A 13,593-nucleotide genomic window follows, 5' to 3' on the forward strand; every position below is an offset into this window, starting at 1 on the left:
ACAGGCAACTTTCCTGACATTTATACCCTGGGTGAATGCCCAAGACAAGAACTTGCACTTGAAAGTTGACTGCATCGTGGTTTAACCTCTCACCTGATGCGATTCTTTGCCTGATCCGGGTCTTCTGCAGAAACAAGTCCCACGCGAGTGGACTTGGGCCGGTTCTCACGCACCTGGAAGCGGTACGGAGAATGGATGAACACTGGAGGCTCGTCAACGTCCAGCACCTCGATCACCAGTGTGGTGCTGTCCTTGTACCGTTTCCCCTTCACTGGCGTGGGGTTCTCTGCTTCCACTCGCACACGGTGTAGTCGCTTGGTCTCAAAGTCTAGGGGCTGGTAGGATCGAAAGCAGTGATCAGCTCAGCTCAATTCAATGAAGGAGAAAGATTTGTACTGCAGGAGAACAAATTCTCTAAAGAGACAACTATGAACATTTCCCTCGGCGTTGGAGAGAGCCCAGATGAAATTTACGAAAGTGATCCCTGGAATGAAAGGGTTAATGTATGAGGAGTGTTTGATGGCTCTGGACCTGTAGTTGCTGGAGTTTAGAAGAATGAGGAGCATCTCATTGAAACTTATTGACTATTGAAAGGCCTCAACAGAGTGGATGTGGAGAGGGTGTTACCTATAGTGAGTGAGTCCAGGACCAAAGGGCACAGCCTCAGAATAGAAGGATGTCCCTTTCCAGCAGGGATGAAGAGGATGGTGACTCTTTGGAATTCATTTCCACAGACAACTGTGGAGGCCAAGTCATTGGGTATATTTAAAAAAGAGGTTGATAGGTTCTTGATTAGTAAGTGTGCCAAAAGTTATGGGGAAGGCGGAAGAATGGGGGTTAAGAGGGATAATAAATCAGCCATGATGGAATGGCAAAGCAGACTTAATGGGCTGAATGGCCTAACTCTGCTCTCATGTCCTCTGGTCTTCTGGCTAGGCCAGGGAAGCAGGTTTGTGTGACACTTCGGTCCTGCTGCTCTCAAAGTGTGTGGATTTCCGGTTGGAAGAGGAGGCTGACCAGGATCCCGCCTGGACCAGGGAGTATAAACAATAAGGAGAGGTTGGACAGAATTGGGTCATTTTTTTTCTGGGATATCAGAGGCTGAGGGAAGACCTGACAGATATATGTACAATTATGAAGCAAGACCAGGGTAGAAAAACGTGTCTTCTTCCAAGAGTAGATATATCAAGTACTAGGAGAGTCCAGATTGAAGGTGAGAAGGGAAAAGTTAATGGGAAATGTATGGGGCAACTCTGTTTTACTCAGAGAGTGTTGGGTGACTGGAACAGGCTGCCAGCAAGGTGGTAGAAGCAGATGCAATGTGTCATTTAAGAGGCATTCACACAAATGACGGTGTGAGTGGAGGCATATGGATCATGTGCAGTCAGATGGGATTAGTTTCATTTGGAATCATGGCTAGCACAGTCATGATGGGTTGAAGGGCCTGTTCCCATGCTGTACTATTCTATGTTAGTCATGTAGTCGTTGAGCCATAGAGCAATACAGCACAGAAACAGGACCTTCAGCCCATCTCACTGTGCTGGCCTGGTCTTCTGCCTCATCACATCATCCTGCACCCTGACCATAGCCCTCCATACCCCCCCCATCCACACATCAATCCAAATTCACAGAATCAGATTTATTATCACCTACCTTCTGTATCACGTGAAATCTCTTGTGACAGCAGAACAGTGCAATACATAAAAAGTAACTAAAAGCTACAATAAGAAATATAAAGTATCTCTTGTGTGTTATAACTGAACCCACATCCACCACTTCCGTTGGCAGGTCATTCCACAATTACACCACCCTCTGAATGAAGAAGTTCCTCTCTAACTCTCCATAAGTATTTCCCCTCTCACCATTAACCCATGACCTGCAGTTCTGGTCTTGCCCAACCTCAGGGGAATTTATTCTATCTGCACCCTTGTAATTTTGTATACCTCTATAAGATCGTCTCTCATTTTCCTACACTCCAGGGAATAAAATCCTAACTTACTCAACCATTCCCTATAACTCAGGTCCACAAGTCTCAGCAACATCAACTTAAATATGTCCCAGGTGTAGGGGAAAAGTTACATCAGGTCAGGACACGTCAAACAATTGGGCTTTGTTTGTATAACAGATGGAGCTAGGGATATGGCTACAGTACTGTGCAAAAGTTTTAAGCACATGTAAAAACTGCATCAGTTCTCTTAGGTACACTGTTGTACAGTTTTATAAGAAAATCGGCTGTGAGGTTGTTCACAGTTCTGCAGACTCTGGCTTTCTCTCCAGGTAATCCAGACAGGGACCTGTGGAGGCTATACCATCTGAAGCCATATAAAAAATCTAGGGTCCCTAAGACTTTTGCACAGTACTGTGAATAGTTCCCTGAATATGGAGAACGAGGTAGACAAGGTGCTGAAGGTTGCGTTTGGTGTGCTTGCCTACTTCAGATGGGGCTCTGAGTACAAGGGTGAAGGAATCATGATACCGTTTTGGTTAGACCACTTCTGGAGTGTTGTTTTCAGTTCTGGTCACCCCATTACAGAAAGGATAAGAAGGCTTTAGAAAGGCTGCAGAAGAGGTTCACCAGGATGCTGTCTGGATTAGAGAGTATTAGCCATAAGGAGAGGTTGGACAAAATTGGGTTGATTTCACTGCAGTGTCCAAGACTGAGGAGTGAATAGCTAGAAGTTAATTAAATTAGGAAAGGCACACACGACAGGATTACCTGCGTCTCAACCCTCCACCCCCCCCCCCCCCCCCCGTTTGTGCCATTTACCAGGAGTGCTGCTGATGAGGGGCCCAGAGCATCATTGAGGATCCCTACCAGGCATCCCACAATCTCGCTGACCCACTACCACCAGGAAAGAAGTACCGGGACATCAGGACCAAGACTGCCGGTCACGGTATGTTGTTTGATTTGGTTGTATATACGTTTTGTGGGTGCAGTGACGGGAAAAATTAACGGAAGAAAAAGTTAGGGTCATAGCACATGACATTCATGAGTTACATCGAGGAGACGGACAGACAAAAGTTTTGAAGACTTTGTTAGAACTTCTCAGATTAAAGACCAATGGAAGACCATGGATCACCCACATCATACCACATGGCACAAAATGATGATGATAACTCTGGTCAATGTTGTTTCATTTGGTTGTATATACATTCACTGTTTACCTGTGCTCTGTACTACATGCACGTTGAATTATCTTTTATTAACTTATTTATGGTAAAATTTTGTTTCATGTCTGTGTGTGATGTATGTTTTGTGGGTGCACCATGATCCGGTGGAACATTGTTTCATTTGGTTGTATATATGTACAGTCAGGTGACAATAAACTTGAACTTGATAGGGTGGATGGTTTATCTTTTTCCCAGAATAGCAGAGTCTAAAATGAGAGGACGTAGTTTTACGGTCTCATAGCCCCGCCATGAGCAAAAACAAAGAAAAAAATCACCTCTTAGTGCTTCCAATAACCCATGCAGCCCATCTAGTCAACGCTAATGTCCAAGGCAGTCTTTCCCATTTTGGGTTTAGTCAGAGAGTGGGGAATCTGTGGAATTCGTTGCCACAGCTGGCTGTGGAGGCAGAGTTATTGGGTATATTTAAGGCAGAGGTTGATAGATTCTTGATTAGCCAGAGCAGGAGGGGATACGGGGAGAAGTCAGGAGACTGGGGCTGAGAAGATCAGCCATGATGAAAGGGCAAAGCAGACTCAATGGGTGAAATGGCCTAAATCTGCTCCTCTTATGGTCTTATCATACTAGGGTAATCATCACTTTCCATCTCCCTCAAGCTCCCCTTAAATAGATCTCCACTTGCACATCTCACCCTGTGGGACGAATACCATATTCCCCACACTCTTTGGGCAAAGAAATCTCTTCTGAATTCCCACTGCGATTCCTGGTGACTCTCTTTCATTGATGGTTTCCTGCTGTGGTCTTCAGTTGAACACATTCCCTCTGAACTAACACCATCAAAATCGCCCTTCATTTCAAGATCTCTATGAAATTGTCTCTTAGCATCCCAGAGCAAAGAGCCTTTTCACATTCTCAGATTTCCAGTGTCATAAATCTTCATATCTAAGCACAGAGAAACTGTAGGACAGAGCTCCCTCTACACAGTCCAAGAGCACCCATTAGAGACAGAGTAAAGCTCTCTCTACTCTGCCTTGTCACAGAATCTCAGGGCAGAGACAACATTCATTTGATACAGGATAAATCTTCCTCTACACTGTCCTGTTACACGGTCTCTGGGCAGAGACAGTAAAGAATAAGTTTTAGAATTTTATCATTAATGAAAAATTACCTTTTTTAGCATTATCACACACTCCTGTGTACTTGGATGGGTTGTGATCTGAAGCATTTTGTTAGGTTCAATTGTGTACAAAATCTTCGCATTCTCTCCTTCATCGAGATCCTTTGCCTCCACTCGTCCAAATTCAACTCCAACCGAGGTGTTTTCTGGCACCTTATAGATATATTCGCCTGCTCAGACAACAAAACTCCACATTACTCAGACCCATAAAAGAGACCTCTTGACCTAAAATGTCAACTGTCCATTCCCCACCATAGTTGTTGCCTGACCCATTGAGTTTCTTCAGCATTTTATGTGTTGCTCACATTAATCAGGGCTGGGGCTTGACTGGAAAATACTAAGTACTTGTTTACTGACGGTAAGTGGGTTACGGGGCAGGAGACACTGATCATCACTCTGTGTGTAGTTTTCCATTCATTCTATTGTACTTCTGATTCTTTGTTCCACTGTAAATGCCTGCAAGAAAATGAATCTCAGGACATTACTGTACATGGTCCAATGGTTCAATTTAATATCAAAGAATGTCTAGTTTACAACTTGAAATTTCTACTCTTCACAGACATCCATGAAACAGAAAAAATATCCCCGAAGAATGAATGACTGAAAACGTTAGACCCCCGAAGCCCTTCATCCCCCTCCCATGCAAAAGCAGCATCAAATGCATCAACACAAAGTACACTGCAGATGCTGTGGTCAAATCAAGACGTACAAACAAGCTGGATGAACTCAGCAGGTCAGGCAGCATCCGTTGAAAGGAGCAGTCAACATTTCGGGCCGAGACCCTTCGTCAGGACTAAAGAAGGAGGGGGCAGGGGCCCTATAAAGAAGGTGGGGGGAGGTTGAAATACCAATCAGAAGAGAGATCAAGGGGTGAGGGAGGGGAAGGAGGGAGGGGATAGGCAGGAGAGGTGAAGAAGGGGAAAGCACTATGGGTAGTAGAAGAAGGCAGAATCATGAGAGAGGTGATAGGCAGCTAGAAGAGGAGACAGAGTGAAAGTGGGATGGGGGAAAGGAGAGGGAGGGAATTACTGGAAGTTAGAGAATTCAATGTTCATACCAAGGGGCTGGAGACTACCCAGACAGTATATGAGGTGTTGTTCCTCCAACCTGAGTTTGGCCTCATCATGGCAGTAGAGGAGGCCATGTATGGACATATCCAAACGGGAATGTGAAGGAGAGTTGAAGTGAGTGGCAACCGGGAGATCCTGTCTGTTGTGGCGGACGGAGCATAGGCGCTCGACGAAGCGGTCCCCCAATCTGTGTCGGGTCTCGCGGATGTAGAGGAGAGCACCAGATGCAATAGATCAAATGCATTAACCCTCCTCCCACTCCCTCCCCCAATTGCTCCAGTAAAAGCATCACCCCCCCCCCACCAAACAAGCAGCAGCAAAGCCCCCAGAGACCGTAATCTAGAATCCAGCAAGAACTACTGTCCATCCCAACACGTCGACATCTCAGACAGGCTCTCTCGCACTAGAGGGGAGAGACAGATATCACTCCTGCAACAGCGAGAGGGGAGAGCAACAGTTGGCTGTTTGGATGTTGCAATCTGCCATGGCGCTAGTCTGTCGTATATGTAGTTCTTTGATAAATTACTTTGTATCATCACTGCTTGTGGCGCAGTAGCGTAGTGGTTAGCTCATTGCTTTACAGTGCCAACGATCACTGATTAGGGTTTAAATTCTGTCACTCTGTGTAGGGAGTCTGACTATTCTCCCTGTGTCTTTGTGTGTTTCCTCCGACACTCCAAAGGTATATGTTTCAGGTTAGTGAGCTGTGGGCATGCTGAGTTGGTGTCGGAAGCATGGCAAAGTGTGGGCTACTCCCAGCATCCCCGCTGACTGGGCACGAAACAACTCATCTTTCAGTATTTCAATGAACATGTGATAAATATAGCTGATCTTTATCACTTGTTGAAAAGCCCTAATTCCAATGCTAACAAATCCCAATGCAATGGGTATATTTAAAGCAGAGGTTGATAGGTTCCTCCTTGTTTTATGGGGAGAAGGCAAGAAATGGGCTTGTGTGGGATAAATAATCAGTCATGATGGAATGGTGGAGCAGAATCGATGGGCCAAATGGCCTAATTCTGCTCCTACATCTTATAGTCAAAGTGAATACACCAGTAGTGATGTGTATCTCTATCAGACCAAAACGAACCCTGACCCACACAACTGCTTTGACTTTCCACAAAACAAAATATTCTTGGTTCAGTAGAATGCTGGGCAAGTTTAGCCGATTGACAAACTCGCTTCATTCTCATCCTTAACCTTGTTTTGTGGTGAGGGAACAGTCTGAATTGTTGAGCTCACAGTTCCACTGAAGGTTCATCTCACCGCATCGATATTCATTACGGTCTGCATCATTAGAGGTCCAATCTCTACACATCTCCACACCAGAGGTCCAGTGTCCACATCTTGGTGCAGCTCATGTCTTCTGTGTTGGTAGTCACACACAGAAAGTCTCCTCCCAACTGAATATAAGGCTTCTAAGCCTTTTCCTACCTCACTTCCTACCACTACCACTACCTACACACCACTTCCACACCACTACCTACCTTGTATTCTAAACCCCTTGAAATGAATGCTAACATGGCATTTGCCTTCCTCACCATTGATTCGACCTGCAGGTTAACCTTTAGGGTGTTCTGCACAAGGACTCCCAAGTCCCTTTGCATCTCAGATTTTCAGATTTTCTCACTGTTTAGAAAATGGTCCGTACCTTTACTTCTCCTACCAAAGTGCATGACCATGCATTTTCCAACATTGTATATCATTTGCCACTTTTTCTCCCATTCTCCTAATCTGTCTAAGTCCTTCTGCAGCCTACCTGTTTCCTCAACACTACCTGTCCCTCCACCAATCTTTGCATCATCTACAAACTCAGCAATAAAGTCAACTATTCCATTGTCTAAATCATTTATATACAGCATGAAAAGAAGTGGTCCCAAGACCGACCCCTGCAGAACATCACTAGTCACTGGCACTCAACCAGAAAAGGATTCTTTTATTCCCACTTGCTGCCTCCTACCGATCAGCCAATGCTCTAACCATGTTAGTAACTTTCCTGTAACACCATGGGCTCTTAACTTGGTAAGCAGCCTCATGTGTGGCACCTTGTCAAAGGTCTTCTGAAAGTCCATATATACAATATCCACTGCATTCCCTTTATCTATCCTAGTTGTAATCTCCTCAAATAATTTCACCAGATTCATCAGGCAGGACTGTTCCTGAAGGAAACCATGCTGACTTTGTACTACCTTGTCCTGTGTCACCGAGTTCTCCATCACCTCACCCTTAACAATTGACTCTAATATTTTCCCAACGACTGAGGTCAGGCTAATAGGTCTATGATTTCCTTTCTGCTAACTTCCTCCTTTCTTAAAGAGTGGAGTAGCATTTTCAATTTTCCAGTCCTTTGACACCATGTCAGAGTCCAATGATTTTTGAAAGTTAATTTCTAATGCCACCTCAACCTAACACTACCTCTTTCAGAACCCTAGGGTGCAGTTCATCTGGTTCGGGTGACTTACGTACCTTTAGGTCTTTCAGTTTTTTGAGTACCTTTTCTCTTGTAACAGTGACTGCACCCACTTCTCCCATTACACACTACAACATCAAGCATACTGTTTGTGTCTTCCACAGTGAAAACTGACGCAAGATACTCATTTAGTTCAGCAGCCATCTCCTTGTCCCGTTATTTCTCCTGCCTCATTTTCTAGCAGTCTTATATCCACTCTAATTTCTCTTTTATTTTAACATACTTGAAAAAACTTTTACTATCCACTTAGATATTGTTTGCTAGCTTGCTTTCATATTTCATCTTTTCCCTTCTAATGATTTTTTTAGTTGTTCTCTGTAGGTTTTTAAAATTTATCTTCCCACTAATTTTTGCTGTGTTGTATGCCCTCTCTTTTGCATTTACAATAGCTTTGACTTCCCTTGTCAGCCACGGTTGTACTATTTTGCTATTTGAATATTTCTTCATTTTTGGCACCTTCCTCACTTTCCCCTGAAACACACACCATTGCTGCTCTGCTGACATCCCTGCCAGCAGCTCCTTCCAAATACTTTGGCCAACTCCTCTCTCATACCACTGTAATTTCCCTTACTCCACTGAAATACTGACTTTACATCAGACTTTACTTTCTCCTTATCAAATTTCAAGTTCAACACAATCATATTGTGATCACTGGTTCCTAAGGGTTCCTTTACCTTAAGCTCCCTAATTGCCTCCGGTTCTTTACAATCCACCCAATCCAGTATAGCTGATCCCCTAGTAGGCTCAATGACAAACTGCTCTGGAAAGCTATCTCTTCTGCGTTCAACAAACTCACTGACTTGAGGTCCATTACCAGCCTGATTTTTCAAATCAACCTACATGTTAAAGTCTCCCATGACTACCATAACACTGCCCTTGTGACTCGCCTTTTCTATTTCCTGTTGTAACCTGTGGTCCACCTCCCAGCCACTGTTGGAAGGCCTGCCATCAAAGTTCTTTTACACTTGCTGTTTCTTAACTCAACCCACAAGGGTTCAACATCTTCCAATCCTATGTCACGTCTTTCTACTGCTTTGATGCCATTCTTTACCAGTACAGCCACACCAACCCCTCTGTCTACCTTCCTATCCCTCCTATATAGCATGTAACCTTGGAAATTCAGCTCCCAACTAGAAACCACGATTGAGTGATGGCCACCACATCAGACCTGGCAATCTGTAATAGGGCAACAAGGCTGAGGCTTTATAAGGCACTGGTGAGGCCTCACCTTGAGTACTGTGAACAGTTTCGGGCCCCTCATCTTAGAAAACATGCGCTGGCATTGGAGAGGGTCCAGGGAAGGTTCACAAGGATCATTCCAGGAATGAAAGGGTTATCGAATGAGAAACGTTTGATGGCTCTGTGTCTGTACTTGCTGGAATTCAGAAGGACAGGGAGGGAGATCTCATTGAAACCCTTCGAATGGTGAAAGACCTAGACAGAGTAGATGTGGAAAGTATGTTTCCCATGGTGGGAGAGACTAGAACAAGAGGGTACAGCCTCAGGATAGAGGGGTTTCCTTTCATAAAAGAGGTGCAGAGAAATTTCTTTAGCCAGATGGTGGTGAATTTGTGGAATTTGTTGCCACATGTAGCTGTGGAGGCCGGGTCATTGGGTGTATTTGAGGCAGAGATTGATAGGTTTTTGATTGGACATAGCATTAAAGGGGAGAAGGCAGGCAACTGGGATTGAGGAGGAGATAGAAAAAAAAGGATCAGCCATGATGGAATGGCAGAGCAGCCTCAATGGGCCAGTTGGCCTGATTCTGCTCCAATGTCTTATGGTCTAATATCCTTAAACCAGAGAACTTAGATTGGATATCAAAAGTGGAACATGAAAAATCTGTTGACGTGAAATGTCCTTTTGAACACAAAACACAGAACAGTACAGCACAGTACAGGTTCATCAGCCCAGAATGTTGTGATGGCCTTTTACTCTACTCCAAGATCAATCTAATGCTTCTCTCACATAACCCTCCATTTTTCATTTATCCATATGCCTAGCTAAGACTTCCTTAAAAATCCTTAATATCGATTTTTCATCTTATGTTCTCGATATTTATTGCTTATTTATTGATATTATTGCTTCTTCTTTTTGTGTTTGCACAATTTGTTGTTTTCTGCACTCTGGTTGAAAGTCCTTTGTGACAAAGTTTACAGATGATACAAAGATAGGTGGAGGGGTGGTGCTGAAGAAGCAATGTCATTGAAGCAGGACTTGGAAGAATGGGCAAAAATTGTCAGATGGAATACAGAGTTGGGAAATGTATGAGAATACATTTTGGTAAAAGGAACAATAGTACGGACTATTATCTAACTGGGGAGAAAATTCAAACATCAAACTTAGGAGTCCTTGTGCAAGACTCCCGGGTGACCTTTAAGAACAGAGGTAAAGAGGAATTTTCTTAGCTAGAGGGTGGTGAATCTGTGAAATGCTCTGCCATAGACTGCAGTGGAGCCCAAGTCTGCGGGTATACTTAAAGCAGAAGTTGATTGGTCAGGGCATCAAAGGATGTGGTGAGAAGGCAGGTGTATGGGGTTGAGTGGGATCCAGGATCGGCCATGATGGAATGGTGGAGCAGACTCGCTGGGCTGAGTGGCCTAATTCTGCTCCTGTGTCTTATGGTCCTAGTTTGTTGGCCACTCATTGATTCTGTTATAGTTACTATTCTGTAGGCTTGCTGAGCACGCCCACAGGATAATGAATGTTGGGGTTGTAGCTGCTGATATATATGTACTTCCATAATACATTTACTTTGTACTTTGTGTCTGCCTCTAGCACTAGCCCGGGAGAGCATTCTCTGCACTCACCACTCTCTGTGGAAGAAAACACCTACCTCTGATATTCCAATCACCTGAAAAGAATGTCAACTGTTATTAGCCATTGCCACCCTGGGACAAAGGCATTGGTTGCTACCCTATGTAGCTTATCATCTTGCATACCTCTATCGAATTGCCTCTCAAATTCCTTTGCTTTATAAGACCTAGCTCACTTAACCTTAAGGCAGGCTCTCCAATGTTTGAAGTGCGGTATGACCAGATTTTTATAGAGCTGCAATATTACCTTGTGGCTCATGAACTTAATCCCCCGACGAATCAGGACCAACACACCAAGTCTTCTTAACAACCCTATCAACTTGCACGGCAAATTTGAGAGATCTATGAACTTGGACCCCAAGATCCCTCATACCTCCACACTGCTAAAAATCCTCAGCCTGAAATACTTCCTGACTTGTTGGTTGTTTCCGGCATTTTCTGCTTTTATCTTTCCTCAGTGATTTTGGAATGCTGGGGTATTAATTGGACTTTGACAGCCTGAATTCTATAGTATTTCTCAGCTGTGGATACAAATTATTTCAGCAGTGGAACTAAAGTTAAGGTCTGCCATGCATGAGGAGATGCTGCATGCTATGTCCCTGACTTTGGTCACCAGTAGTCAGAAATAGATCGTACTTTTCTCAAAGTAGGGTGCGTTGTCATTGATGTCGGTCAGAGAGATGTACACAGTTGCTGAAGAACTCCTTCCTCCTGTTTCAAATTCCATGTCCTTGGCCTGTACTACCAGCTGATAATTTTTCTTCGTTTCTCTGTCCAGTTCTGAGTTGTGTACATATATGATTCCTAGGTTAAAAAAAATATATTAATTAAGAGTTTCCTTTTATGATTCTGAATGTGGGATTCTTCACAGGCAAAACTTTCTGCAAAGGAAGGCCATCTTTATGTAAAAACTTTAGAAAGTTCTCAAGAAGCTTCAACATTCTCACCAGTTGGCAGGGCCATTGTCTCTCGCCTGCAGAGACCCGGGTTCAACCCCGGCCTCTGTTCGTGTGGAGTTGGCACAAGTTGGCCAAGAAGCCTGACACCAGCCCAGCCAATGCAGCCTGTTTAATTGGCGCCCCATTCAATTGCATCCCCCGCCCCATCACCAGTGTATATTATTGATAAACTACTGCAGTCACTCATCCACTATCTCCCCAAACCAGCAACCTTTCACCAAGAAGGACAAAGTCAGCGTGTGCATGGAACACATGTCCACTCCAAGTTAAACAGCATCCTACCTTGGGAAGCTATCATTCACTGCTGGCGTCGTCATCGATATTAACTGAAATAACTGTGCCCAGAATGCATGCTCACAAATGGCTCAGACATACTTTAGTTACTCGTGCACAAGGAGCACAGCATGGTCCCTGTCATCCACACTGTTCAGAAGCCAGGACAGAAGATGTCGGAGGAGGTGTAGTGCGACGTCTATGCTGGGTTGGGGGGGGCTGGCCTCTTCTGGTGCTGCTGCCCTCCATTATTCGATTGGTGAAATGATAAGCTGGATTGCATGCGTGCGTATGCCATGGTATGTTTAATTGCTATCTTATACGGGTTATGTGTGCTTTGTGCTGTGTGCATCTGGTACTGTGTTTTGCACCTTGGCCGCGGAGGAACGCTGTTTCTTTTCGCTATATTCATTGGTATTCCTGTATTTGTTGTTCCACTCTGCGCCAGGCAGCAACCTTGCCATTTCTTTAGCGTTTGTCTGCTCTTTTATGCGGCCAGGTTGCTAGTTCGACGCTCAGCACAGATGGAAAGCATGCAAGGAGACAGCCAGATCAGTCGCCTCAAACTCTGGTGTGGAACCCACAACACCACCAGCTAGTTCATGGATGGTTCAATGATAATTAAACTGGAATTTGAATTTGAACTTGAAAACTGCTATTTCTATACAGAATTAGCTTACCAGTTATGGATTTTGACCATTTGGTAAATTATGTATGTTTGAATTCTTTACTTGCAAGATCAATCGCCATTCACAGTAGAAATGTAAAAAGTCAATAGAAACTACAAGCTGACAACCAGTGACATTTTGGAGTTGGTAAAGCATTTGTCCCTGAGTTGTTGGGTGCATTTCACAACCTATTCTTATTTGGACGTTGTTTTTGACCCTTGCCTTACCGCAACTTCCACACTGGGTCTAAATCCAGGACTCTACTGCCCAATAACACCAGGGGAGGACCTCCACTTCAAAGTACCTTTAATCTCAAAGTATTTATACTGTGTACAACCGAGAGATTCATCTCCTTACAGGCAGCCACAAAACAATGAAACCCAAGGAAACCATTAAAAAAAGATACCATCTAACACCCAAGGGCAGAAAAAAACAAATTGTGCAAACTGAAATTCATGAAAGCGAGTCCACATTTGCGAAGCCAGATATCACTGCTGCAAACCCAGTAGCCTGTTCGTTGCAGGCGACAGCTTCAGTTCAGCATGGAGGTGAGTAAACCTTGTGGAGCAGCAAGCTGAACCGGCCTCCAGTTCCAATCTTTTCCATATGGCCCAAAGAACGCAGCTCACCATCTTCTCAAAGGTACCCAGCATAGATAATAAATGCTGGCCTTGCCAGCAATATCTACCTTCTGTGAATGAAGTAACCGATGCCTCACTAACCAACTAACATGAAGCAATGTCTTGCAGACTGCAGTGTGATAATTATCCTGGCTACTTAGCTACTGATTGTATAAAAATTTGACCATGGGCACAGAGGAAAGCACAACAAGCAACAAGGTCAGCTTTAGGCAGGGAGAGTGAAAGCTCAGAGCAGCTGGTTGTGGCTGGCTGGCTCGAGGAATGACCAAGAACTGTGGATGAGAACTAGGTTTAAATAGGCTGCAGGTGCGTTCACCCTATCTATGTCCCAATGATTGTTACATCAGATTAAATCACCCCTCATTCTGCTGTGGTCTAAGGAATAAAGTC

General features: G+C 44.2%; 1 protein-coding gene across 3 annotated transcripts in view; it reads right to left on the reverse strand.

Annotated features, from left to right (window-relative positions):
- Nucleotides 1–13,593, reverse strand: part of LOC132407045 (cadherin-10-like) — a 94,354-nt gene that overhangs the window by 55,396 nt on the left and 25,365 nt on the right. For all 3 annotated transcript variants that reach the window (XM_059993286.1, XM_059993285.1, XM_059993287.1), the window contains exons 5-7: nucleotides 11,299–11,466; nucleotides 4,298–4,476; nucleotides 94–335 (exon numbers count right to left, since the gene is read on the reverse strand). In XM_059993286.1, the coding sequence (XP_059849269.1) occupies nucleotides 94–335; nucleotides 4,298–4,476; nucleotides 11,299–11,466 (589 nt within the window). The remainder of the gene's footprint in view (nucleotides 1–93; nucleotides 336–4,297; nucleotides 4,477–11,298; nucleotides 11,467–13,593) is intronic.

Source organism: Hypanus sabinus, chromosome 17 (assembly GCF_030144855.1).
Source record: "Hypanus sabinus isolate sHypSab1 chromosome 17, sHypSab1.hap1, whole genome shotgun sequence".
In the NCBI taxonomy this organism is placed as follows: domain Eukaryota; kingdom Metazoa; phylum Chordata; class Chondrichthyes; order Myliobatiformes; family Dasyatidae; genus Hypanus; species Hypanus sabinus.